At 51.2% G+C, this 27,664-nt stretch overlaps 2 protein-coding genes across 12 annotated transcripts in view; one reads left to right on the top strand and one right to left on the bottom strand.

Moving 5' to 3' along the window:
* Nucleotides 1-16,189, top strand: part of SLC5A11 (solute carrier family 5 member 11) — a 48,361-nt gene extending 32,172 nt beyond the window's left edge. For both annotated transcript variants that reach the window (XM_045461608.1, XM_045461609.1), the window contains 7 exons: nucleotides 3,357-3,492; nucleotides 10,185-10,292; nucleotides 10,634-10,784; nucleotides 12,757-12,925; nucleotides 13,327-13,542; nucleotides 14,184-14,355; nucleotides 15,887-16,189. In XM_045461608.1, coding sequence (XP_045317564.1) covers nucleotides 3,357-3,492; nucleotides 10,185-10,292; nucleotides 10,634-10,784; nucleotides 12,757-12,925; nucleotides 13,327-13,542; nucleotides 14,184-14,355; nucleotides 15,887-16,092 — 1,158 coding nt within the window. In that variant the 3' untranslated portion in view covers nucleotides 16,093-16,189. The remainder of the gene's footprint in view (nucleotides 1-3,356; nucleotides 3,493-10,184; nucleotides 10,293-10,633; nucleotides 10,785-12,756; nucleotides 12,926-13,326; nucleotides 13,543-14,183; nucleotides 14,356-15,886) is intronic.
* Nucleotides 16,190-22,801: 6,612 nt separating this feature from the next.
* Nucleotides 22,802-27,664, bottom strand: part of ARHGAP17 (Rho GTPase activating protein 17) — a 141,762-nt gene continuing 136,899 nt past the window's right edge. For 7 of the 10 annotated variants that reach the window (XM_045461593.1, XM_045461595.1, XM_045461586.1 and 4 more), the window contains one exon: nucleotides 22,802-23,669. In XM_045461593.1, coding sequence (XP_045317549.1) covers nucleotides 23,539-23,669 — 131 coding nt within the window. In that variant the 3' untranslated portion in view covers nucleotides 22,802-23,538. The remainder of the gene's footprint in view (nucleotides 23,670-27,664) is intronic. The other 3 variants (XR_006708347.1, XM_045461588.1, XM_045461589.1) reach the window with 1 other exon arrangement.

Below are 27,664 nucleotides of genomic sequence, written 5' to 3'. Positions count from 1 at the left end.
TCTGAAACAGGCTCCAGGCTCTGAGCTGTCAGCACAGAGCCCAACACGGGGCCTGAACTCACGAACCATGAGATCATGACCTGAGCCGAAGTCGGACGCTCAACCGACTGAGCCACCCAGGCGCCCCTAAAAATTTATTTTTTAAATGTGTATTTATTTTTGAGAGAGGGAGAGAGAGACTGTGATTGGTGAAGGGGCAGAGAGAGAGGGAGACACAGAATCCAAAGCAGGCTTCAGGTGCCCCATAAAAATAAATTAAAAAATTTTTAAAAGGGCAGTGGTGGAACATGCAACTCTTAATCTCAGGGTTGAGTTCACGCCCCGCACTGGGTGTAGAGATTAAAAATATATATTATAAAATAAATAAAATAGGGTGGCACGGGGAGGTAGGACCAATAAGTGACTCTTGGAAGCACAGGCTTAGGAGAGGAGCAGGGCTCCCAGCGATAGGTGGGGAACAGAGTGTGCAGCAGAGGGAACAGCCAGTGCAAAGGAGAAACAAATAAGGTACAAGGCAGCACAGGATGCATAATAAGCCCTTGTGTTAACAGAGTATGGATAGAATCAATGTTACATTTCTTTTTTTTTTTTTTTTTAATTTTTTTTAACGTTTATTTATTTTTGAGACAGAGAGAGACAGAGCATGAGCAGCGGAGGGTCAGAGGGAGGGAGACACAGAATCCGAAACGGGCTCGAGGCTCTGAGCTGTCAGCACAGAGCCCACAAAAAGAGCCCGACGCGGGGCTCGAACTCACAGACCGCAAGATTATGACCTGAGCCGAAGTCGGCTGCTTTTAACCGACTGAGCCACCCAGGCGTCCCTGTTCACATTTCTTATATTTGCACAAAGGAGCCCGGATGCATGTAGGTAAAAGAAAGAAGAGGGTTCATGGGTAGGGAGACAGGGCAGACGCGCCAGGTTGGACGGAAGTTGTTTCCTGCTGTATACCTGTTCGTACTTTGTCAAGATTTAAGCCCCGTGAATCAAAATGCCTCTCCTGTTGAAGACCAGAGATCTGTATGCCATCTTGGCAGCCGTATTGCAGAGTCAGGGCTGATGGAAGTTTAACCGAAGTAACGATCATGGAGTAGGGCCGCGGAATGTATGCCGGTCAACACTGCAGGAAATGGAGGCCGGGTCCCCCACGGGCCGCGACTCCTCTGCGCCCGGGGCAGTGGTGGGCGCAGCGCACGTGTACCGCCTCTCTAAGAGGGAGCCCGTCCTTGGCAAATCTTCTCCCCCTCAGCCCATCTCAGGTAGAGGAGACCTTGGGACACAGCGCAGATCTAGGTTAACAGCATGAGCTTTGAACTTCACAGGCCTGGGAGCACCTGGGCTCAGTCGGTTGAGCATCCGGTTTCGGCTCGGGGTGTGAGTTTCAGCCTCGCGTCCGCCTCTGCACTGACAGCGCGGAGCCTGCTTGGATCCCCCATCCCCCTCCCTCTCTGCCCCTCCCCCACCTCAAAGATAAACATGAAAAAAAGCAAACTTACCAGGCCTGGAATTAAGTTCAGGGGGGGTAACCTTGGCATCCTAACATCTTGTTTCCTCATCTGTTAAGTGGGGTTACTAATGGTTACAGAAGAAGAAAGCATGAGGAATTTGGTCATAGTCCTTTTGTTGGAGAGACAGCTAATACACCATTAAAAACATTTATAGGTTTGCTATGGTTTATGTTACTATTTTTTTTTAAGTAGGCTCCACGCCCAATGTGGGGCTTAAACTCATAATGTTGAGATGGAGAATCACAAAGGGGAGCCTTGTGTGGCTCAGTTGGTTAAGTGTCTGGATTCAGCTCAGGTCATGATCTCACAAGCTTGTGGGTTCAAACCCCACGTCGGGCTCTATGCGGATGGCTCAGAGCCTGGAGCCTGCTTTGGATTCTCTCTGCGCCTCTCTCTGCCCCTCCCCTACTCACGCTCTGTCTCTCTCCCTCAAATAAACGTTTTTAAAAAATTAAAAAAAAAAAAAAGAATCACATGTTCTACCCACTGAGCCAGCCAGACGCCCCTATTAACTGCTCTTGACACAGTATGAATTTGTGCAAATATTTCCTTGAGATTCCTCACGCCCTTCTTAGTTGGGATTCCAGCATGCACCCTTTGAAAGCCACCTCCAACCCACCTTGCATGGTTCAGGAGCCTGGGGACATAGTCACAGGGGACTCTGTCTCCTTCCAAATGCCAGGCAGGGCAAGAGGGCCTAGAAACCCAAGCGCTCCTTGACGCTGTGACTCTGGTTTTGACCACACAGTACAGCTGCTGACCTAGATTCTGTAGAGTCTTCTGACTTGGTTCACTGTGCTGGTGCTGCCCTAGGGAACGCACAGCCCTCTGTCTAGGCTACTTTTAGAACAGGACACGGGGCAAAGCAGCATTCACAATTCACAAAGAATGTTCCAGATCTTCCTGGGTAGAGACTGAGAAGGTAAGTAACAGTGGACAATTATAATGGCATTTAAACATTTCCTGATGCTGATCCAGGCCCTGATCTAACCATTCGGTGAATTAATTCCTTTTCATACCAGTCCTATGAACTGTGGTTCCATGACTTGGGCCTGGGGGTGTGCTCTGTCTCTCTCTCAAAAAAATTTTTTTTAATTTAAAAAAAAATTGTTTTTAGCGTTTATTCATTGTTGAGAGACAGAGAGACAAAGCAAGAGTAGGGGAGGGGCAGAGAGAGAAGGAGACAGGAGACACAGAATCAGAAGTGGGCTCCAGGCTCCGAGCTGTCCGCACAGAGCCTGACACAGGGCTCGAACTCACAAACCATGAGATCATGACCTGCGCTGAAGTCGGACACTTAACCGACTGAGCTACCCAGGCGCCTGTCTCTCAAAAATTTTTTAATGTTTATTCATTTTTGAGAGAGGGAGAGGCAGAGCATGAGTAGGAGAGGGGCAGAGAGAGAGGGGGAGACACAGAATGCGAAGTAGGCTCCAGGCTCTGAGCTGTCAGCACAGACCCAACACGGGGCTTGAACCACGAACCATGAGATCATGACCTGAGCTGAAGTCGGATACTTAGAGAAGTTCCACGGGAAGTTGTAATTGGCCCACCTTGGATTTGTACTTGTCCTTAACTGAAAATGGTAGCCAGAGAAATAGAGTAACTCTGTGGAGAAATCTAATTGGCCAGCGGCAATCCCAGGATAAAGGAGTGGGGAGGGAACAGAATGGGATTCCTGGCTTTCCGAACTGTACCATGGGTATTGGAGATAGGGAAGCAATGTTTCCTCTGAGGGAAGCCAGGCAAACCAAGATCCTAAGTCCTTGACACGTACTCAGGAGCTGTGCACACTTAGTTTGCCGTTACAGAGAGCCACCTCAGCTCCCAACCACCCCACTGTTTTCCAGGTGATTGTTCAGCGGTCTCTGGCTGCCAAGAACCTGTCCCATGCCAAAGGAGGCTCTCTGATGGCTGCCTACCTGAAGGTGCTTCCTCTCTTCATGATGGTATTCCCTGGAATGGTCAGTCGTGTCCTCTTCCCAGGTGAGAAGACAGTGGGGAGTAGAGGCCATTTGTCTTTGAGTTTCAGGCCCTGTGACATGTTCTAAATGTATGACTGCCATCATAGAATGTGATTGGAGTCCCTGCAGAGTGATTTTGACTGAGGTATCTCCATCCGGACATTTGACTCTATACTGTTTCCCAACAGGGGTGCAACAGGAACGTCTAGTATATGTCCAATCGAGGGGTGACCCGTGTGTATTTTTTTGAAGCCACAAACTGAGCTAAGACCTTGTGGTTCCAGATGTCAGTTTCCTAAAGACTAATGTGAGAGTTCCTCTTAATGCTTTAGCGTTTCAGCTCCATTTGGTCATTTTGGCCCAGTGGCCAAATAACTTTGAGGGTATTTAACAAAAATCAGGGATATCATAGCCTCTAGAATATTTGCCTTAGAAAAGTTTTTTCAGTCTGGTAAAGTGATGACATTTGCGCTGTGTGGATAAACAGGACTGGGGGGAGGGTGTAATCGGGAGTCACTGTGATGTCAGGAACTGCTGATCTGTATGGAGGAAAGTTCCTCTTTTTCCATATCGGTGAGCTTTCTCTCATGCCCACCAAGGCTGTTAACTCAAAGGGGAGTGTAACCTAGAGTGCTTCCTCCTTTGTGCTTTATCCTAAACAGTGCCACCTGGTAAAGAAAGGGTAGGATGGCCCAGAAATTTTGTCAGAATAATTTAGGACAGTAAGCATTAGGAGGAAAGTGTGGGGGGAGCTGTCCGTGGTGCTAGACGCTGGGCTCATGCTCCTGCAGTCCAGATGGCATGGAGAACCCAGAGTCACTGGGCCGGTGTCCAGGGAAAGCGCACAAGGCTTGGAAAAACCCTCCTGAGACTAAGAGCTGGAGTGACTTGATGGAAAATACACAGCTCTCGGGTAGGCTTAACATGTGCACAAGAATGCAGCTTTAAACAACCTACGTTCATCACGCCGAGTCTTGACCGAGAGTGCAGTGGTTATGAATATGGACGCTGATTTGAACGGTGCAGCCAGAATCCTGGCTCTGCCACATACTAGCTGTGTGACCTTGGAAAGCCACTTGCCTCTGTTTCCTCACTCATAAAATGGGGATATTACTTCATGAGACGTAAAGCAGTTCTGGCACAAGTAAGCACTGTAGAAGTGTTTGCTCTTTTTTTTTTTTTTTTTTTTTTAAATGTATTATCTCATTTACTCCTCAAAACAGCCTTAAGAGATAGGTACTGTTAGGGCTGTTTTCATTTACAGATGAGGAAATTGAAGCTCAGAGGAGTCAGTTCATCTGCTCATTTATTTATTCTTCTGTGTATCCACCAAAGATCCTGAGAGCCAATGATCTGCCAGGCCTTATTCTAGAAGATGCTGGGGATCCATTAGTGAATAAGACAAACAGTATCTCTGCTGTTGTAGGGCTCACATTCTAGTGGTGGAGGAGAAAAAGATAATAAATATCCATTGATTGTGCCGACAGCTGTGAGTGACAGGCACAGGGAGATGTTGCAGGGAATGCTGGGCAGTGGTTTCTTCTGACAAGCTTTCCAGGGATGTCCTCTGTGACAAGGAAGCCGTTGATCCACAAAGGGGCGCCTGGGTGGCTCAGTCGGTTAAGCGTCCAACTTTATCTCAGGTCGTGATCTCGCGGCTTGTGAGTTCGAGCCCCACGTTGGGCTCTGTACTGACAGCTCAGACCTGGAGCCTGCTTCGGATTCTGTGTCTCCCTCTCTCTCTGCCCCTCCCCTGCTCATACTCTGTCTCTCAAAACTAAACATTAAAAAAAAAAAAAAAAGTTGATCCATATGGATGTTTTCAAAATACATTTCAGAGTGGAGCCAATAAGATTTTTTTTGTTTATTCATTTATTTTGAGAGAGAGAGAGAGAGGGAGAGAGAGAATCCCAAGCAGGTCCTGTGCTGTCAGCACAGAGCCTGATGCGAGGCTGAAACTCACCAACTGTGAGATTGTAACCAGAGCTGAAATCAAGAGTCCAGCATTTAACGACTGAGCCACCCAGGCGCCCCGAGCTAATAAGATTAATGATGGGTTGGATGTGGGGGTTAAGGAAGAGCAATCTAGACCCCTCCTAGGCTACATGACTTGCCAGAAGTTACCTGGCTAGTGCTGGGTGAGCAGGGATTTGAACCTAGGTGCATCGGCCTCCAAAGCCCGACTTTTAATCACGTATCTTAGGATTTTTTTTTTAAGTTTGTTTATTTTGAGAGAGAGAGCGCGCATGGCGGGGAAGGGGCAGAGAGATAGGGAAAGAGAGGATCTCAAGCAGACCCCGCATTGTCAGCACAGAGCTCAACGCAGGGCTCGAACTAATGAATCGTGAGGTTTTGACCTGAGCAGAAACCAAGAATTGGATGCTCAACTGACCGAGCCAGCCAGGTGCCCCTCATGTTACTGTATCTTGCAGCAAATTACACTTTAAGCTTTGGATCGGTGTCTGGAAGACCAATCACAAGACCCTGACCATCACTGTTAACAGCCAGCCAATCAGCAATCACGATGCCATGTTCTTTGCCCCTAAGGACTTTGTAATGTAATGGATGAGTCTAGTACTCAGGAAAAAGCAAGCTAAAATATAAATCAAAACACTCTAACATGTGGTACCAGCAGTAAGTGTGAAGAGAGAGTGAAGTAGGGTGGAGAGGGTGAGGTGGTCGTAGTGTGTTTGAAGGCCTGGACCAGTGCTTCTCCAAGTGTGGTCCCCAGTCTAGCAGCATCAGTGTCACCTTGGAACTTGTTAGAAATGCAGGCTTTCAGGGGCGCCTGGGTGGCTCAGTCGGTTGAGCATCTGACTCTTGATTTCGGCTCAAGTCATGATCCCAGAGTTGTGGGATCGAGCCCCCTCCACACTCAAGTGTGAAGCCTGTTTAATTCTCTCTCTCTCTCTCCCTCTCTGTCTCAGTCTGCCTCTCTCCCCAACCTGTGCTCTCTCTCTTTAAAAACAATGCAAATTTTCAGGCCCCATCCAAGACCTACTGAATCAGAATCTCTTGGAGTTGAAGCCCGGCAATCTGTTTTTAACAAGCCCTCCGGAAGACTGAGAAACCCTGGCCACTCTACTTACCTGTTCCTGTGTCTTCCCCCATGTCTGCTCTGCCAGGTGGCCCCTGAATCTTCAATTGGGTCCAGAAACCACCTAAAAGGATGCTGCAGTCCTGAGCTATCATGAGTCTGGACAGCACTCTCTTCCGCTTATCCAAGTGAGAAATGGTGCAGACTTTGAAATGAACCCTAGTGGAAACTAAGAGAGAAGCAAAACCACCCTCAAAACCAATAAAACATGAGTCTAGAAACGTACCCATTTACAAAGCCAGTGGTCCCACCTGAGCCCTGGAAATGGGAATGAGACCCACCCATGATACTTCTAGCTGTATGATTTGGGGAAGCCTTTTCACCTCTCTGGGCCTCAATTTACTTGTCTTTAAAATAGGGGTAATAGGGCGCCTGGGTGGCGCAGTCGGTTAAGCGGCCGACTTCAGCCAGGTCACGATCCCGCGGTCCGTGATTTCGAGCCCCGCGTCAGGCTCTGGGCTGATGGCTCAGAGCCTGGAGCCTGTTTCCGATTCTGTGTCTCCCTCTCTCTCTGCCCCTCCCCCGTTCATGCTCTGTCTCTCTCTGTCCCAAAAATAAAATAAAAAAATAAAAAAAATAAAATAAAATAAAATAGGGGTAATAACCACATCTTCCCCATGGAGTTGTGAAGAATATAGAGAAGGTATATGTACTGTCTTTATCTGTAGCACCTGAGCCATAGTGAACCTCTGGTGAATGTTGGCATTCAGAAACAGGTTTTGTGTTATTCGGATCTGACATTGCCAGAAGCATCCTTCCTGTCAGACATCAGAGGTTCTGACAGAAGAACCTGCCCCAGATCTGAATGGTTGATTAATTAACCTAAGGCATGTGGGTGGTTGTTACTGAATGGTGGGTTAATGATCTGCCAGGCCGTTGGTTCCACGTGTAACTTAGCTGAGCCAACTAATATCCTTATGGATTCTTTAAGCTGAACAGACAAGGACAATGGCCTTGTAAACTGTGTCTGTCACATTTCATGGTTGAAGGTTGCATGTCGAGAAGGATAAACAACATGAAGTTAACAACCAAAGGTTAAACTGTGTAGTTAATTAAATATCTCGGGGAGAGTCTTTCTCCTTCTAGATGTACCTTGAAGAGAGGGGCTTTTGGACAAAAAGAAGCAAAGCCCATAGGATTTGAAGGTGAACAAGACCTTTGCCCGACTGGGAGGCTCCTTACAATGTTCTGGGCATGGGAATGACAGTACTTCCTTATCTTTTAAGACTTCTCAGAGGAGTCATAAAAAGCCAAGAACTTTGAACTCTCAAAATAATTTTTCTTAAGATGTTTTCAGCTCAAGACTTCTCATCAAATATCACTTTTGGTCTACAGTTTTCATTTTACGTAAGGATTGAACCAGAGTTTTGGGGGCATCTACTTCTATTCCGCAGCAATTGTATGATCAGTTGTGGCCACAACACCCATTGGTGGATGTTAGTGGAGCAAAGGGTCCCGTCCTTGAGAAGACAAGTGACAGCGTGTGGAGAAATTTTATAGAGACCAGTATGACTTTGGACTTCCCAGTGGATGAAAGGGCCAAGAGTATTTCCATTTCTGAGGTCTGATGTTACAAAAAGGAAGATACAACAATATTGCATTTAAAAAAATTTTTTTATTCATTTTTGAGAGAGACAGAGACAGAGTGTGAGCAGGGGAGGGGCAGAGAGAGAGGGAGGCACAGAATCTGAAACAGAGCTGTCAGCACAGAGCCCGACACGGGGCTTGAACCCACGAACCGCGAGATCATGACCTCAGCCGAGGTTGGAAGCTTAACCAGTTGAGCCACCCAGGTGCCCCATTTTGCATTTTAAAATCGTGGTCTCCTTTGACATTTATTAAATTAGCAGTTTTAATGCAGGTAAAAATATAGAATATATAAGCTCATCTGGTATACTGTCCAACATCTGCTTTTGAGGCCTCACCTAAATGGTTATCATGACACTGGAACTGCATTGGAATGGGCGGGGGGTAGGGGGGAAGTCGGCACAGGGAGTGGAGGGCTCCATGTTCACTTGTAAACTGAGGTTCGAGATGGGCTGAAAAGCAGTGTCACCCCTCAAAATGAGGAAAAAGGACTGAAGCCTTTGGATTGAGAATAGGGGGCCAGGAGTGATTCATGGGAACTAGTTTTCAGTCCATCTGGCAGAGGAGACTTGAGATCACAAGTGGCCCAGCCAGGGTGACAGGTGTTGGGTAGACGTTGGCACGGTGGTGAGGAGCATTGGTCAGCTCAGATATCAGGAGCTGAGGAAGGCAGAAGGTGACAAGGTGACAGGAAAGATGTCATTCAGATGCAGGTGCCAAACCATTGAGACCATACAGAGTTCTGAAGGTCCCAGTGGTCACGATTGAGCCTCAGATGAGGTGACTGGCTGACTCATTAAAGATGGAAAACATACACTCTCTTGGTCTTCCTCCTCTGAAAAATTGGATTGGGAGTCAGGAGACCTGGGTTTCAACTCTGCCTCTGACATGACGTAGGTGTTTATAATCAGGTCCCTCGCCCTGGTTCCTTATCTATGAAATGGTTAAAGTAATCTCTGCCTTCCTCGTATGGTTATGAAAAAGTAAACAGCAGTTCTGTGATAGCTAGCCCTGGCCCCATAAAAATTTATTGAGCACCTACTCAATGCCACACACTCTGTCCTCCGAGCTGGAGACCTAGGCTCGTCTTCTGGGATTGTGTTCATCCTTAGGCTAGGAAGACATAAAGAACTACAGATGCCAGGGGGCACCTGGGTGGCTCAGTCGGTTGAGCGTCTTGACTTTGGCTCAGGTCATGATCTCACGGTTCGTGAGTTCAAGCCCCGCCTCGGGCTCTATGCTGACAGCTCAGGGCCTGGAGTCTGCTTCAGATTCTGTGTCCTCCTCTCTCTCTCCGCCCTACCCCTGCTTGTGCTCTGTCTCTCTCTGTCTTTCAAAAATGAATAAACATTAAAAAAAGTTAAAAATAAAAAAGAAAGAACTACAGATGCCAGGAAGCCATGATGGATTTACACTAGAAAACTAGAATGCTGTCCAGGAGGGAAAAGACCTGATACAGAATTACAGGGAGAGGAGGAGAGACATTCAGCCAGCATGGTCGGGTTGTTATGAGCCTACAGTGAGAAAAGCTATTGAGGAGATGGGTAAAGAGGGATTTAGAAAATAACTCGCCACGTGCCAGTCAATGGCATTCGCCTTTGCACCTCTGACAAACGGCAGGCAAGATGTGGAATGCTTGCGGCCCCTTTTGGGGGATCCGGGGATGCAGCCTGATGTAGGACACTGGAGAGAGTGGCCGCTAGGTGTATGTCAGCTTTATTTGGGTCACGGTAATAACAGCTGCAATGTATCCAGCCCTTCCTGGGTATCAGACTGTGTTAAGCGCACGACGTACGTCATCTCAGCCGACCCCCGCTATGATCGTTATGTGACCGTCCCAGTTTTGCAGCGATGGCAAGGTTAAACAAGAAGGTCGTGGTGTACAGAGTCCAGGCTCCTTTATTTCATTGAGCTATGCTGGTATATACAATAACCCTGGCTCCTGGTGCCGGCCTACGTCAGTCGGGCCGTGTTTTGGCAAGGCCTGGGCTCAGAGGCTCTGCTCACTCTGGGCCTCGTTTCTTCCACAGATCAAGTGGCTTGTGCGGACCCAGACACCTGCCTGAAGGTCTGCAGCAATCCCTCTGGCTGCTCAGACATCGCGTACCCCAAACTTGTGCTGGAGCTCCTGCCCACAGGTAATGTCCCCTCTCTTCTAAGTGCAGTCCCCTGGAGCATCCAGAAAGGAGGGCCTCGGCTGAGCCCTGAGCTGAAGGAGGGACAAGATGGGAGGGCCGTGGGAGGGACCGAGCCACAGAGCCCCCGAATAAAACCCAGGCCCTGGCTCTGCAGGGGTCTCCGCCTGGCTCCCCACAACCAACCCCAGTCCCTCCTCATGGTCCCCTGAGTTCTGCCTCCTCCTAGGGGCACCGACTGGGATCAGCTGGTGCTACAGGCCTGGGGTCCTGGGGTCACGAGTGGAGGTAACAGCCGGTAGCAGGAGAAACCTGAGGCCCATAGACCTCCCTTTTGCCCCCAGGGCTCCGTGGGCTCATGATGGCCGTGATGGTGGCGGCGCTCATGTCCTCCCTCACCTCCATCTTTAACAGTGCCAGCACCATCTTCACCATGGACCTCTGGAATTGCATCCGGCCCCGGGCGTCCGAGAGGGAGCTCATGATTGTCGGCAGGTAAGGCCCTGCTGAGAAGGGCTGGGGGAGGGGAGTGAAAAGTCCCACATACCCAGGGAGGAGAAAGCTGAGCCCACCCAGAGGCCACGCCCCACCAGCCACTCATCCCAGAGGCTCAGCCTCCTCTGATGGCAAAGGGGAGGTTCCTTAGGACTCTGTGTGCAGAGAAGTCACTCATCCAAGAGACGTTCCCTGAGCACCTACTATGTGCCAGGTGGCCGGGCGCCACAGCAGTGCAAAGCAAAGATTTAGTTCTTGCTTTCACAAAACTAAAGAGAAGAGAAGAGAATTACAGAGAAAGGATAATTAAAAAGCAAATTACAGAGTGCCTGAGTGGCTCAGATGGCTAAGTGTGCAACTCTTGATTTTGGCTCAGGTCACGATCTCATGGTTCGTGGGATCAACCCCCACATTGGGTTCTGTGCTGATGGCATGGAGCCTGCTTGGGATTCTCTCTCTCCCTCTTGTCTCTGCCCCTCCCCTGCTCATGTGCTCTCTCTCAAAATAAATGAATAAACGTTTTTTTTTTTTAATTAAAAAAATAAAAGGAAATTACAGCCCCAATGAGTGCTATGATCAGGAGCCAGGAGATGTAAAGATTCAGAGGAGGAGTCCGCAGCCTGGACTGGGTGGGACCCCAAAGCCTGGTAAAAGGGGCATGGGGTTCTGGGGACTCAGGAAGGCTTTCCTTAAAAAAAAATTTTTTTTAATGTTTATTTTTGAGAGAGAGAGAGGCAGAGAGAGACAGAACGTGAGCGGGGGAGGAGCAGAGAGAGGGAGACACAGAATCTGAAGCAGGTTCCAGGCTCTGTGCTGTCAGCATGGAGCCCGACGCGGGGCTCAGGCTCACAAACTGTGAGATCATGATCTGAGCCGAAGTCAGACACTCTACCCACTGAGCTACCCAGGCACCCCCTCAGGGAAGGCTTTTCTATCAAGGCTTTTTGCAAGGTGCTGAAGTCTAGTGGGGGGGGAACGGAAGTGACCCAAATGAGTGGTATGCAAATTTTATGTAAAACACATGCTAATAAGGCATCTTGGAGCCCGGAGGGCTATCTCAGTCTTGGGTTAGTGAAAGCATTCTTAGGTCAGACACAGACAGCATAACCCAGAAAAGAAAAATTAATCGTAATACATTAGACTTCATCAAAAGCTAAAAGTTTTTCACTTCAAAGGGCACCATCAAGGCAATGAGAAGAGACACCACAGATGAGGAGAAAATATTTGCAAGCCATGTAGCTGACAAAGGATCTGCGATCTAGATCAATCTACAAAATGAGACTGTACCCCTAGAAAGCTACACACTCCCTAGAATGGCTGTAATCAAAAAGGCAAGGAGGCTCAATTGGTCGAGCGTCCGACTTCAGCTCAGGTCGTGATCTGTGGGTTTGAGGCCCACATCGGGCTCTCTGCTGTCAGTGCAAAGCCCGCTTCAGATCCTCTGTCTCCCTCTGTGCCCCTCTTCCACTTGCGCACGTGCGCACACGCGCGGTCTCAAAAATAAATAAACGTTAAAAAAAGAGAGACACGGAGGTAGAGAAATAGCAACTTTCATAGCACTACAGGTAGGAATGTAAAACGGTCCAACTGTTTAAAACAGTTTGGCGGGTTTTTTTTTTAACGTTAGTTTATTTTTGAGGGAGACAGTGTGAGCAGGGGAGGCCCAGAGAGAGGGGAACGGAGGCTCTGAAGTGGGCTCAGTGCTGACAGCAGAAAACCCGAGGTGGGGCTCGAACTCACGAGCTGTGAGATCATGACCTGAGCCAAAGTGGGACGTTCGACCGACTGAGCCACCCGGGCGCCCCAGCAGTGGATGCTCTGAATCTTGATTGTGTTACCCGAAGTTCTGGGATTGTACACTTGCAATGGGTGAATCTTGTGAAAATTCTACCCCAATAGCGCTATTAACAAGAGACAGCAGTAAGCATCCCGGGAGGCATACTAACCAGGGTCTCTCTCGGCCTGCTGTCAGGGTGTTTGTGTTGTTGTTGGTGCTGATCTCCATCCTCTGGATCCCCGTGGTTCAGGCCAGCCAGGGGGGCCAGCTCTTCATTTACATCCAGTCCATCAGCTCCTACCTGCAGCCGCCAGTGGCTGTGGTCTTCATCATGGGATGTTTCTGGAAGCGGACCAATGAAAAGGTAGCTCTGGATGAGTCCCCACCACGCGAGAAGCTAGTGCCGCCCCGTGAGGGCATGGGTGGCATTTCCGGGGACGCGTTTCTGTGGAGGGAGGCATGGGGAGGGTGCCACCCGGCCTTTGCAAAGCAGCGATGGGGGTTCTGTGTTGATGCATTCCGTCATTAAACGGGGGAGCCGAGTTAACAAGGAGTGAATTATGCATAAATGATTAGTCATGTGTGAAAGATAAACAGCTGAGTAACTTGCAGTCCTTTCAAATCACTGACGTGTGCATCGACCGTCCCTAGAGAGCCAAGCTCTTGAGGACGGCTTGTCAAGGTCGAGATCGAGGTCCGCAGAGGCCCAGGCCGGCCGCCCCTTAACCTTGGACGTCTCTAAGATGGCCTTGCTCTGATTTACAGGGTGCTTTCTCAGGTCTGATCTTGGGCCTTCTCCTAGGCTTGATTCGGCTGGCCTTGGACTTCGTTTACACGCAGCCTCGGTGTGACCAGCCAGATGACCGCCCCGCCGTGGTGAAGCATGTCCACTACCTCTACTTCTCCATGATTCTGTCCGCGGTTACTCTGATCACGGTGTCTGTTGTGAGCTGGTTCACGGAGCCACCCTCCAAGGAAATGGTACATTTGGGTTTGGTACTGTGTAACCACGGAGACCCTGTGCCGTGAGCAGACCGACCCACGCTGGCCTTAACAAAGAGGGTTCGACTGTTCAAAAAGCTGGGACATCCAGGGTTAGGCTTGAGGGACAGCCTGATTCAGGACTGAGGATCATCAGAATCCATCCTTATTTCTGCCTCTATTTTCAGGCACCACAGGGGCCTGCCAGCTTCTAAGGCTTTTATCTTCCCTTATATTAAGCAATAGCAGAAACATGTTCGTCCCAGCATTTCTGGCAAAGCTCCCGATTCCCGTCGATGGAGTCAGCTCGACACATGTATCTGCGAACCAATTCAGTCCCTATAGCTAGAGAAATATATGTGCTGAGTGGCTCACGGGCGGGTCCCCCCAGATTCCCGGGCTGGGGTTAAGCTCTGGGGGCTGGGATGAGGGAGGGGTGGGGGGAGGTCCCAACAGAACTGAGGCTGCTGAAATAACCTGGGGGAATCGTGGGGGGAATGCCCACTGCTTCTGAAGAGTGCAGGGAGTGGAGCTCGTGGTAGGTGCAGTGACAGGGCCAGGCCGGGGACATTCTCAGACACGAAGCTGAACGCGGGGTCGAGCAGGGGACCCCAATCTTCTAATCCATCGCTGCTCCTTAGGTAAGCCGCCTGACCTGGTTTACTCGTCATGACCCCATGGCCCAGAAGGAACAGCCATTCCCACCAGCAACTCCCCTGCCTCTTCCCGTCTCTCAGAATGGGACCCCCGAGACCAGCATCACCACCATCCAGTTGGAGATGATTCAAGAAAACATATCCAAACCCCACAGCTGTGAGTGGTCTCTCCTCAGTTACAGTTGAAGCCCAAGAAGAATTCTCTGTTTCAGGGGGGAGTTTTTCTACCAAATCATAAGCCAGAGAAGGGGCAGCCAGAGAATTTTAGCATCGCCTGACTCCCAATGTCCAGCCTTGCAAGTGGGTTCTTCAGTAACTTTCTTTCTTTCCTTTATTTAGTTAATGTTTAAAAAAAAATTTTTTTTTTTAATGTTTATTTTTGAAGGAGAGAGAGACAGAGTGTGAGTGGGAGAGGGGCAGAGAGAGAGACAGACACACACACAGAATCTGAAGCAGGCTCTAGGCTCTGAGCTGTCAGCACAGAGCCCTATGCAAAGCTTGAACCCATGAACCGTGAGATTATGACCTGAGCTGAAGTCAGATGCTCAACCGAGCCACCCAGGCGCCCCTATTTAATGTTTATTTTTGAGAGAGACAGAGCACAAGCTGGGGAGGGGCAGAGAAAGAGGGAGACACAGAATCTGAAGCAGGCTCTGAGCTATCAGCACAGAGCCCAATGCAAAAGCTCAAATCCACAAACCGTGAGATCATGACCTGAGCTGAAGTTGGACGCTTAGCCGACTGAGCCACCCAGGTGCCCCTAAGTTTATTTATTTTGAGAGAGAGAGAATGAATGGGGGGAGGCTCAGAGAGAGAGAGAGAGTGAGAGAAGGAATCCCAGGCAGCCTCTGCACCATCAGCATGGAGCCTGATGCAGGGCTCGAACTCACACACCACGAGATTGTGTCCTGAGCTGAAATCAAAAGTCAAACACTTAACCCAATGAGCTCCCCAGGTGCCCCTCAGTAGCTTTCATCAGATACCTCGCTGGGAAGCAATAGCAGCAAACACTTGCTGAGCGCCTGCTAGAACATGGCTCACCTGATCCTCTCGAAATCCCACAAGGTAGGCTGGAATACTACTGGCATTCTCTAAATTACACTCGTTCCAAACTGGCAGCTTGCAGACATACTGTGGTTTAGCCCACCTACCATTTTAATGAAATGTGACTTAACATTTAAAAATCGGGAGATTGCATGTAAAATTCCAGATATCTGTCTTCTCCTGGAAAATGGGGAGATTGTAACAACACTGGGCCCATGTGTCTGCATGACTGACATCTGGAGCTCGTAAAGCGGGCTCCTTAAGACCTGGGATGTGCCCTTCAATTAGCCAAAGTCCCCACCAGCCCCTATTGCCTCCATGACCCTGAGGCTGTGGGCTGTTGTTCATCATCACACGTGGCCCTGTGTGTGTGTGTGTGTGTATATATATATATATATATATATATATACACACACACACACACACACACATACATGCACACACGTGCATACACACTGTGGCTATGTGTCCACATCAGCCTAACGGGAAACTCAAGTATAGATCCAGGAGGCCGTGCATTTCAAGAGACACGAGAGATACACCAAGTATTTGTTACTATGTGCGGAACACATCTGGTTGGTCCCCTTGGTGTCTTCTCCGGGACGCACAGCCCATCCTTATGACCTTCCTTTGGGTTCTTCTAGGTGACACGACCCCAGAGCAGTCCAGAGTGGTACGGGCCATCCTGTGGCTCTGTGGGATGGAGAGCCGGGGCAAGGAGGAGCCCCCCAGCAAAGTGGAACCCGTCATCGTCTCCTTGGAAGAAAACCCCCCCGTGAAAACCCTTCTGGACATCAACCTCATCGTGTGTATTAGCTGTGCCATCTTTGTCTGGGGCTACTTTGCTTAACGTGGGGTGAACCCAGGGGTCTGAGCTCTCAGTTTATTTTCCGTGCCCTGTTTTTGTAATGAGAGAAGATAAGTAATAAAGCTTTGTTTGTTTACCATGAGGCTTCATGGGCGTTCCTCCGGGGCATTTCCAACATGACACCGAGCTCTTTTCTTCTACTCCTTTTTCTAGTTTATTCATTTTTGAGAGAGAGCAAGCAAGGGAGGGGCAGAGAGAGAGGGACAGAGAGAGAATCCCAAGCAGGCTCCACACTGTCAGCATGAGCCAGATGCAGGGCTCGAACTCGTGAAGCTGGGGAGATGGTACCCGAGCTGAAATCCAGGGTGAGGCACCTCTTCTTCAAAGGCAATGGAGGTTGGGCGCCTGGGTTGCTGTCGGTTAAGTGTCTGTTGATTTCGGCTCAGGTCACAATCTCATGGCTTTGTGGGTTCGAGCCCCGCAGTGGGCATTGGGCTGTTGCTGACAGTGTGGAGCCTGCTTGGAATTCTCTCTCTCCCGCTCTCTGCCCCTCCCTTTCTTGCTCTCTCTCAAAAACAAACTTTAAAAAAAAAAAAAAAAAAAGCAATGGCGGTTCGAATCTGGGGGAAAAAGAAGTGTAAACGGTTCCTTTTCTCAAAGGGCTGTTCACTCTTCTTACCTGTCTTGGAACACCAAGAACGACATTCAGAGGGATAAAGAAGCAAAGAGACCCCCAAGGCCTCCCAGCCCAGCAGCTGCCACGCTGGCCCGGCCGAGCGCCAACGCTTAACTTTCTCCCCCTCCCTTCGACGTGCAGGGACCGGGACCTGCGTCCCACTGCTTGCCTTCCACGCTGGCGGGCTTTGGGGGAAGCAGCAGCCGGTCCCCAGTGCTTTCTCACTGCAGGGCTGCTCCTCCCTGAGATCCCCGGGAAGTGGGCCAGGCGGCGCCCTGGAATCTTGTGCTTGAAGACAATTGGAGAACTGCGCGCCCTTTCCAAGCACTGGCGGAGACTTTTCTCTGCTTCGTCGTCCATATGCTGCTTCCCCTCAAACAAGCGGCCAGAAGGATGGACAAGTCTGTCCACAGCAAATCTCTGCTGGCCCATGGGCAAAGCCACCGTGTCCCGGGCTGGGTCGGCCATCCTCACGTCTGTGTTCTGGGCCCTCGTGGGGTCTGATGGGATCTCCGGTCCAGGCTGTTGGCCCCACGCACGGCTTAGAGGGAGGGCAGACCACCAGAGCTAGCCGGGAGCCCACCTCTGGGGTGGCCCGGCGCCATGAGCGAGGATTCCAGTCCCAGGACAGAGGGGGCTGGCGGGGTGGATGGGAACCACGTGCTGGCGTGACAGGGCTGGGGAACAGGAGTCTCACAGGGGACCCCGGTTTCCACACTTGAGAGGAACATGGACAGGAAACCGGGGGCCGAGGAGCCATCGGCTCAGTCGCTCAGTGTGCTTCCCTCAGTACCTGGGGGCAGCCTTGGAGGCCGGGCCTTGCCACGCTGATCCGTGGGCGGAGGCACACCCCAAACTTTGCGGGGAGCCCCTCGCCAGCGTGTTGCTGGCAAGAGCCTGAGACGGCGTCTGAGGCGAGTGGGCTCCAGGGGGGCCGAACATCCCTCTCCAGGGGCCAAAGGCAGGGAGGGGGGGCCCGGCAGGCCCTGCTGGGGTCCTGAGCTCCCCCGTGCTGCCCCTCCGCCAGGCCCCAGAGATCTCTGCTGCTGCTGGTCGGGGTCGGAGCTGCGTTTCGAGCAGGCCACGGGCATCTCCCCCGGATCACTGCCACAGCCTCCCCACTGGCCTTGCTGCCTCTCGTCTCGCTCACTGTCCACCCACAGGCAGAGAGAGCGGATCTGATCAAGCCACTGTTCTGCGTAGGTCCCTTCGGTGACTTTCCCAGGCTCGCAGGATGAAGTCCACGTTCCCTGATGGGAATAACCCCTGATGGCCAGGCCTCTCTGCGGCTTCGACTCTGACCCTCTCCCCTCGCAGGCTAAGTCCACGTCACTCTCAGGGTTTCCCACCTCTGGGCCAAGCACAGGGCTGGTGCACGGCGGGTCCCGGAAGTCCGGTTATATCTGTCTGCTCTTCCCTCCACCTAACCTACCCCTCCTTCTTCTGCCTAACTCCTATTCTAGCGTCTGCTTGAACACCACTTCCTCTGGGAAGCCTTCTGGGATCATCCCACTCAGGCCCATTAGGGCATGTGCCTTCAAAGCAGGTATCACATGTCATCATCGGTTCCTTAACTGTCTCCCCAACTGGAGTGAAAGTTCCACAAGGGTAAAGTCTGTCACACGGACGGACACCTAGCACAGTGCCTGGCGAATACACAGGTGGAGGGCCTCCAGGACGCAGATGTCATCCGGCTCCTGGTCTCACGTCCACCGGCCGCAGCCCTGCCCCGGCCTGACTGCCCACCCCTGCCCGGGGACCAGGAAGGAATACCCACTAGCCCTGCACAGGTTCAGCCCCCGAGGTCTGAGCTTGTGCAGGGGACCAAATGGCCAGTCCAGTCACCTGTGCAACCTTGACCACAGACCACGAAGGGTCTGCAGGGCCGCCCTTTGGGTTGGCGCTCACCTTCGGGACGGTCGGTCGGCAAATGGGGCCACCTCTGCCTCCCTAAGGATGTGTTCCTCTGTCCGCTGGCCCCCCTTCCTGCCACCTCCACCTAAATCTGGGCCTGAATCAGCTCTTCTCCTGGGGTCCCCTGCCAAGCAGTCTTGCCCCTGCTCTAGTCCATTCCCTGCAGTCACAGCCGCAGCGGTCTAAACTACAAACCGCGGGGACTGCCACCCCCCTTCGCCCCCACCATGGCTCCCTCAGTGGCTCCCAACTGCCCTGGACAACTGGACGAGGCCCTTGGTGCTCCAGCTCCTCCTCACCTCTCAGCCTGGCTCCTTGCCTCTGAGGCATCTACTTCACCAGCTGTCCTTCCGTCTGCAGGGCCCGCCTCCACCTGCCCGTGGCTCCTCCCTCTCCGCACCCTACTGTGTGTCCTGGGTTCGTGTGCCAGTTTCCCCGGCAGCCAGGGCCATGCTTGTGTGGCTCAGGTTGGGTCCCCAGGGTCTGGGCCAGCACATGGAAGAGTGAGCCCTCAGTATTTACTTGGAGGACACCCAGCAATTATCTAGAAGACCAGGCTTCAATTCTGAGGGTCCTTGTGTGAACATACAAATGCGGGGTCCCTATCATGAACTGACATGCAACAATTTTTTGGTTGTTCAAATGTAATTTATTGATGTGCATAAAGACTCCATTCAGATACAAGTAGAGAGGGTGAAAACAGAACGCTGATGACTTTTTTTTGGTTCTCTCAAAAGAATATTTGGTTCGAATGTTGCCCCACGTGTCATTTGTGATGACGTTCTCATGTGTGTGGTGTAGACCCTAAGGTGACCCTCGACGATCCCCACCTCCTGGTGTTCGTGCCCTTGTACAGTCCTCTCCCCTTGATGGTGGACAGACCCACAACTGTCTACTGACCAGTTGAACACGGCAGAGGTGACGGGATATCAGTCGGTGGTTACATCACATCACGTGCCAGCAGATGCATCCTGGAGACTGTCTTTGCTGACCTGATGCGCTAGCAGCCACACTGGGGAAGCCGACGAGTCGAGGGGCTGTGGGCAGCCTCTAAGAGCTGAGGGGGACCTCCAGGTGTGGGCCAGCAAGAAGCCAGGGCTCTCAGACCTTGTGGTCCTACAACCACAAGGGAGCTTAGGTGTGGATCACTCCCCAGTCGAACCTCCAGATGAGACCCTGACCCTGGCCAGCACCTTGACAGCAGCCTGTGAGACCCTATGTGGAGGCCCCGCTGAGCTGTGCCTGGACTCCTGACCCACAGAAGCTGGGAGGTGATACGGGTGTGTCGTTTTAGGTTGCCAAGTCTGTGGGCGTCTGTCATGTAGCAATGGAGAACTGACACACTGTGTATGGCTCGTCAACGCATGGGAGACGCAAAGGGGGAGTTGGCAGGGAGTATGGAAAGGAAAGTTTGCCCATGGAGCCGCAAGGGGTCTGTACAGTTGTGTCCCTGAGTGAGCAGAGGGGGACAGCTTCTTTTAGGAAGTGCATCAAGTAGGGGCCATTTGGTTGTCAGTAACAGAAACGAAGCCAAGAAAGCTGATGCAAAAAACCCAAAAGGAATTTATTGTGTGGCTCTGAGGGCAGGAAGTGCAAAATGGCCTCAGGACACAGATGGGCTGTGGGTGGCAAGGGGACTACAGAGACACCCCCAGAAATGGCTTCCAGAGAGAGGTGCCCCGACACTACCCCACTTTTTGCCTGGCTCCCCTTAGCTGGCAGCTGAGGTAGCTCAGGCCACTTTCTGCCTTTGGCTTTGCTGTGCCGGATCTTTCCCCGTCCCTAGCTCCGCCACCATGATAGTGGGGGCCACTGGTTTAGAAACATCCGTCAGTGAGCTGCTGCTACCCAATGGGATGTAAGACTCTAGACTGTGAGTTACTGATGTCACCTGGAGCCCTGGAGCCAAGAGACGGCAGAACAGTCTGTGAGACAGGGTGGAGTCTCTGGAGTTCGGTTGCAGACCACCAGGGCCACGGCGCTGGTGGGGAAACGGTGGGAACAGACGTCAGGTAGAGAAGCCAGAGAAGGATCGCCTTTAGACCTTCAACTATGAGCATGTGTGAGACTCACTGGGAGCTACCGTCTCAAGAGAGGGACAAGGGTCCATCCGTGGAGCCTCCAGGGATTTCCTTGGTCCAGCTGCATCTAAACTCCTGGGGATTCACAGGGTAGGACCAAGCAGAGTCAGGCCGCCAGGGGCCTGTGCTGACCCCCGGGGTCTCCAAATGCTGGATTAAGAACAGGACAGATGGGTCCTGAATGCAACGTGTGTCAGTCAGGAATAGGGTCATGACCCTGGTGTCGCTGTGGGCAGGGGAGCAGGAAGAGAAGGCCTGAGCACACAGGGCTAGAACATTCTATGAGAAAGCATTCCGTAGAGAAGGGAAGGAAACCATCCGAAGGGGCAGATGACCGGCACCATCTTCCTAGACACCAGCACCTTCCTGGATGAGCAGGATGGCCACCGTGAGTTTAAATCACAAGACCTCTCCTGCTCTCTGGCGGTGTTAGTGCCAGGAGAAGGGGACGGCAAGGTGGCGACTCTCCCAGCAGGGGTAATCACGTCTCTGTGGGACCTTGGAGATGCTTCCACCATGATGCGGTTACAGCTCCGAATGCAAGCCAAGCCGCCCACACCCCACTCTGGTCCTCCCCCATTCAGGAAGATGCGCAGTAGCCTTGGTCTGGTATTCACCTTTGACACGCATAACCATCATTTTTCCTTAGATTGGAGCTGTTGGGGTTGGGAGATCATTACCAACAAAGGAGAGTGAAAACCAAAACATTCTTAAAATAAAGAGGGTCTGTGTTGTATTTTGGAGCCAGCAATAATAAAACGCATGTGCCACTCTGGAGAGAACTGTCCACCGTGGACCTTCCTGGTCCCCAGGCACCAACGCCATCTCCTCGGCAAGCATGGTGTCCCAGCTTCCCCCTGAGTGCCAGCTCAGGCTCCGCGGCATCTCCGAGGTGCTGCACAGATGCCGGATTATGGACAGTGGGCTCCCCGGGTAAGGGGCTCGATGCTGATGGGCAACCGACACCAAGCCTCTTGCTTTCTGTAAGGAGCTTGGTCTACAGCAAAGGGGGGATGGGGGAGAGGGAGCCTTAAGTGAATATGAATTTAAGATACAGGGGGACATGGGTTTATAGGTACCTATTTTTTAAAAAATACTTTCTTATTTTCTGTTTGTCCAGTGCTTAGTTTTGATGTGTCAGTGTTTTTTTTTTTTTTCAGTGTTTATTTTTGAGAGAAAGAGAATGCGACCAAGGGAGGGGCAGAGAGAGGGGAGAACAGAGGATCTGAAGCAGCCTCTGTGCTGACAGCAGCGAGCCCGACGCTCACGAGTCGTGAGTCAGACACTTAGCCGACTGAGCCCCCAGGCGCTTCAACAGGTACCTATTTTCAATGTAGTTAATAATTAGTAGGTGTAGGAAGCACTTTGGGGGCACAGGGAATTTTGAGTTGGGAGGAAAAAGGGATTGCCCTTTGCAAGTTACGGCTGTTAAACTTCACAGCCTCACTTCTGTTTCGTGCCACCAGTACTGCGTGTGCTGCTGAAGCGGAACACAGGGCCGGTGTCCTCCGGGCAAGGCACAGGTCGCTGATGTGCCTGGCAACCAACTCCACCAACGGAATGGTTCAAGGCAGCCGACGCTGGCAGCGTGTGTCCCTGCCTAGTCCCCCGAGGAGCCGGCCACGTCTGGGCCACCGGGAGCGGCTGTCATCAGAACAGGCATCCAGACTGTGGGCCCCACTCTGCTCCATTTCCCCACCTGCTCCTCCCGAGTCTTTCAACCCTGGGAGGGCAGTGCCTTCCCGCCACCAGAAAAGAGCGGCTTCGGGACTCCCGCACTGGGTCTGCGGGGCCGACTGTTCTGTGTCTCTGGCTGGACAGGGAAGGGAGTCAGGACCGGCAAGTGCACAGGAAGAGCCCGACCATGGAACACTCACTGGGGGACAGCCAGTCCGGGAGGTCTCTGGGGCACCTGGGGGCTGGCGTCACTGCCGCGACTTTGCTCTCCATTCCTTCAGGCTTCTACGGTCACAGACCCCCCGACGTCTCATCCGAATTCTATTTGGGTGAGAGACAGCACGCACACGCACGCATACACACAGTCCACGGTCTTGCTTCCAAGAATGATAAAGTTTTCATATAAACCACAGAATATATTTAATTCAAATTAAACATGAAACTAGAATATTGTTCGGTCCTTATCAAGTAGCAATTACATTGTTTAAAAAAAAAAAAAAAGAACAGTACGTTTCTTTCTACATTCTGCAATCCGGCAAGGCACAGGTCACATCCAGTTTGCTGAGGTGACGGATCCAGCAGTCACCATCGATGCGCGTGGTTTTCGGGGGCTCGGGGAGGCACAGACCATACTTCATACAAAATGATTCTGCGGCGATTCTGAAGGAGAGGGACCTCCCTCCTAAGGTGTGAGAATCAAAGTCCAAGGAGCAGGAAGTGGGTGATCTGCATAATGAACGGCATTTTATTAAATAGTTAACGCGGTGCTTCTTCATTCCGAACGGCCTGCACTAACCGCGCAGCGACAAAGCTTCCTCCCCACGTCTCGGCGAGCATACTCCTTCCATTCTAGCTACTTCGTTTTCTTTTGTCTTTTTCCGTTTTTCCTTCTTTTAGAAATGTTTCTGGGCATGATTTCCTTCCCAGGTAAAGAAAGCCAGCGTCCTCAAGACACAGGTCATTCAGCTTCAAGTGTCAGCCCCCACCTTGTCCTCGGGCTGCGGGAGGCGAGGCCCTGCACGTCAGGCCTTCGTTTCCCTTCACTGGAAGCTCTTCGCTGTTGGGTCTGCAAGGGTAACTGCGCACCTGCCCCTGCTCCACGCGCCAGGGTGGAGGGGGCCGGGCTGGGGGAGGCTTTCTTCACAGGGCGGTGCTTTCCGTGTCGTTGTCTATGTCCAACACAATGCGCCCGGGCACGTCTCTGCTTGCGGAGTCTGAATGCGTGTCAGGAAAGGTGCTGCGAAGCGGTTCTGAAACTCTAGAACTGGTGTCTGGACAAAAACAGGAGACACGGGATCAGCGCGTGGTAATGCCGAAGCCGCCCGGGGGCGCTCCGAGAGGAAGGGGAGCCGGAAAGTCCGAGTCAGCCCATGCACACACGCCTTCTCGTGCTAGAGCCGCCATGAGCCCTTGGGAGCGGGGGTCAAGCCTCCAAGACTCCAGGGCAGCTCTCGGATGCAGCCTTGCAGCGCGTGCTCGCTCTGACCGAGGAGAGGAAACCTCATTCTCACCAAGCCCTCTGACGCACTAACGGAACTCCCCTCACAACATCTGGGCCGCGGGGACAGGTGTGCTTCACTGGAGACAGCCCCCTCCTCCGGGGCTGAGGGGTTATTCCTCTTAGCAATGCTACGCCAGCCTCCCACCAGTGACATTCGGGGCTGGATCGTTCTGGCTTGCGGGGCTGTCTGCAGGGTGCACGGCAGCAGCCCTGCCCTTGATGCCCTAGATGCCGTGGCAAATGGCACCTTCTTCCCCAGGGTGACAAAGATGTCTCCAGACACTTCCAAATGTCCCCTGGCAACAACCGCTGGTTGACAATCACTGAGGGGGATCGCCAACATCCCACAAGTATTTTCTCTTGTCTTCCTAACTTATACTCCAGTTCCTTTTTCTTGTCTTATTATGTTGGCTAGAATTCCTTTAGCAAGAGGGCAACGCACAATCCTCGAGCCGTCGGTCCCTCACTCCTAAACTCACAAAAGACATCGTCACCTACCACAGCCCTCCTCCTAGTGAGGCCGGGGAGTCTCAGATGCACTCACTCAGGAACAGGTGCTCACTGAGCACCCACCTGTGAGGGCACAACAGTGGACAAGCCAGACACGGCTTTAATGAAGCCGGCAGTTGACTGGGGGAGACAGCCCCTCGTCAAGACAGAATCCTTTGTCTCTCTAGTGGGTGTGTGTTCTAGAAAATTGTGAGAGCCAGCCGAGAGGTGTCAGGGCTGGTGCAGGAGAGAAGGGAGATGTTCGGATCTGCTGTGGTTTCACGCTGCCGGGCTGGGGTGGGTGTGCTGGGGAGTTTTCCCATTACGCTTAAGAGACGCTTTTCCTGTACTTGTTGTCTTGTTCAGTGCCTCCCTGATGCCTAGAACAGTGACTGGATGATGGCTGACGCTCCATCAGTTTTACGGCCGGCCAGCTGCAGGGATGGATGGTGAAGAGTCATCCAGCCCGGCCATCTTCCCAATCCTCCCCTCCTACTGCCTCAGGCAGAGCAGTCGTGTCTCAGAGACAAGACTCGTACCAGAAATGCATTGCAAATTCAATCCCCTTACCATTGTCCTAACCCGACAAGACAGATGGCGCAACCAGTCAGCGTCTCTTTTTAGCTCAAAGAGTCTACCAGAGACTGCCGAACCGCCATGCCCGGTGGGGTGCGTGATGCACGGGCACCGTACGCACTGGGTAGGTTCCTACTTGTTAACAGGTGGGTGCATGTGCAAACCAACACCGACGGGCCGCAGATCCTTCTCAGAGGACAAACTTACTACCTTTCTTTTTCTTTTTTTACATCACATATGAAGAATTCCTGGATTTGTACTTCCCAGAATTCCTCTATTTTTGATGAGCACGCACGACCTCCACACCCAGGGAAAAAACGTGTGGGGGAGCCTAAGGGAAGTTCCCTCTGTCTCCTGCCTGCTGCGCCTGGTTTGCCTGAGGTTGGCAGGTTCGTTACTTCCCAGCCCCCCTTCTCTCTCTTACATGAACCATTTTTTAAAAAGAAGACAGCAGATCCGTTCACATGCAACAGGTAACGTTTACATGCAACAAAGAGGCACGGGGGCAGAGCCAGCTTCCAGAAGGAGATTCCTCTTTGTCACAACGGCTGCCACCATGGGGAGAGTGCCGTTTCCCAGATACGGTGCTAAGCGTTGCACACACGTCATCACGGCACTCGCTGACACCTCCACACGAAATAACTCCACGGCAGCAGCAATGCCACCGTGGAGGTAAGAAAGGGGGACTCGGAGAGACTCAACCCCTCAGAGGATCAGAGCCACACCGGTTGGACTGTGGGGTCTAACTGACACAGCGCTTCCCTCCTCCCGACAGGAGTCTGTGTGTCCTCGGGTGAGGGTCCTGACAGAGAAGATGGTGTCTGAGGAGATAATGCGTGAGTCTTAAACACTCTGGTTCACTGTAGTAAAAATGAGGAAAAGGTTATTTTAGAAAGATTCCCGCAGGAACTCTTTTCTGTTTTTTCAAAAAAAAAAAAAATGCCTCTGAAACTTTCTGGCTGCAAATTTACATAAGGCATCATTTTTCATTAGATACGTTCTAAGAAGGGCTGGTCTTTGAGCATACAGCTCGGAGCTAAGTTCACAGGACTGATGTCTTATTAAAAAGCAAAAAACAAAAAGAGATGCCCAGGATGCTCCTTCCACTCAGGCAGAACATCACCCCTGATGTGGGGTTTGGACAAATCTAAGTGAGTTCCTTCCTGTTTTGAGTATCTGTATCAAGGATGTGGGCTCCCGGGGGGCCAGAACGGGCACCCTGTGATTGAGGATACGGTCCTAAAGGTTTATCACGTCAACAATTGTGAACACGTGCTTTAGGTTGTCAGTTGACCCTCCAGACAGTCCAAGGGTATTCTCCTGGCCACTCCAAACACAGCCTTGGAATTACACTTTGCAGACACAACTGTGGGGTGACCTACCCTGCCTCCTGACCCATCTGTCTGAGAGAATGACTCCCTTCTGCCCTGCAGCGGCTCGCTAGGGCTGTCGGAAACTTTCCAGTCTGTCAGAGACTCTGTGTCAACTTTTTATTATTTTTACAAAGGAGAGATTCTGCTCAAGTCTCACTAGGATATTCACCTTGACATGATTCTGGCATCTATTTGTTAAAAATAATCTGCAAAGAGAAGCAGGAGCCACTTAAAAATGTCCAACTATGAGCAAAAATAAACCCGCTTCATATCATGCAGTCATTGAGAAGATGGGTTGTAAAAACATCGTAACATGGGAAGGGGCATATGATGTAAGGTAAAATGAAAAATGCAGGATCAAAAGCCATGATCACACACACCCTGGACTTTTAGGAAAGAAAAAATAGAGAAAACCCCAGAATATGAGTAGTGAACTTCTTCAATTGTAGCAGCGTGGCTTATCATTTCTAGTTTCCAAGTTTTCTTTAATACCTATGGTTAATTTTTTAAAATGTGTTACTTTCAGGATGTAAAAAGAGGTTAGTTTTAAAAAAAAAAAACAACACTGTGAGAACCAGCAAAGTGCTGAGGTTTGAGTGGCGGCCCCGAGAGCAACAGGACGTACCATCGCACAGCGGACGGCAGCCCTGGGGATACGTATTCTCAGGCTCACGAAATATCATGAAATAGTAAGAAATATCTTCTACTCCTGAGCACTGTCTTTTTAACCCACAAAAGAACTGCTATTGGGAAAATCAAATGGTGCATTAGAATCTAAATATGGGTGCCCTTCTGTGGCTGGGTTTTTTTATTTTTATTTTTATTTATTTATTTTTTTGAGAGAGCACAAGTCGGGGAGGGCAGAGAGAGACGGGGACAGAGGATCTGAAGCGGCCTCTGCGCTGACCGCAGCAAGCCTGATGTGGGGCTCGAATTCACAAACTGCAAGCTCACGACCTGAGCCGAAGTTGGACGCTTCACCTACGGAGCCACCCAGGTGCCCCTGGGCATATGCATTCTTAAAGCGCTGACCTATGAGTGTAGAACATAACTCTGATTATCTATTTTTTCCAAGATAAACATGATCACAGATTGCTAGCATTCACTTAGGACCCAGTGTATGCTGAGAACTGTAAGATGTCTTATTTTATCTGATTCAATCCCTTCAACAAAAATTCTCACAAATGTCACCCTCTAACTGATCAGCCAGGCTGTGCCTTTGCCTGACGTTACACAGAGAGCTGAACTTCGAATACGGGCCCAAGTCCACAAAGTCTTTCTACTACACCTCAAGCCTGCCTGGTACAGATAAGGACAGAAATTAGAG

Source organism: Leopardus geoffroyi, chromosome E3 (assembly GCF_018350155.1).
Source record: "Leopardus geoffroyi isolate Oge1 chromosome E3, O.geoffroyi_Oge1_pat1.0, whole genome shotgun sequence".
In the NCBI taxonomy this organism is placed as follows: domain Eukaryota; kingdom Metazoa; phylum Chordata; class Mammalia; order Carnivora; family Felidae; genus Leopardus; species Leopardus geoffroyi.
Note: the sequence above shows the minus strand (reverse complement) of the source record. Positions and strands in the feature narration are given on the sequence as shown.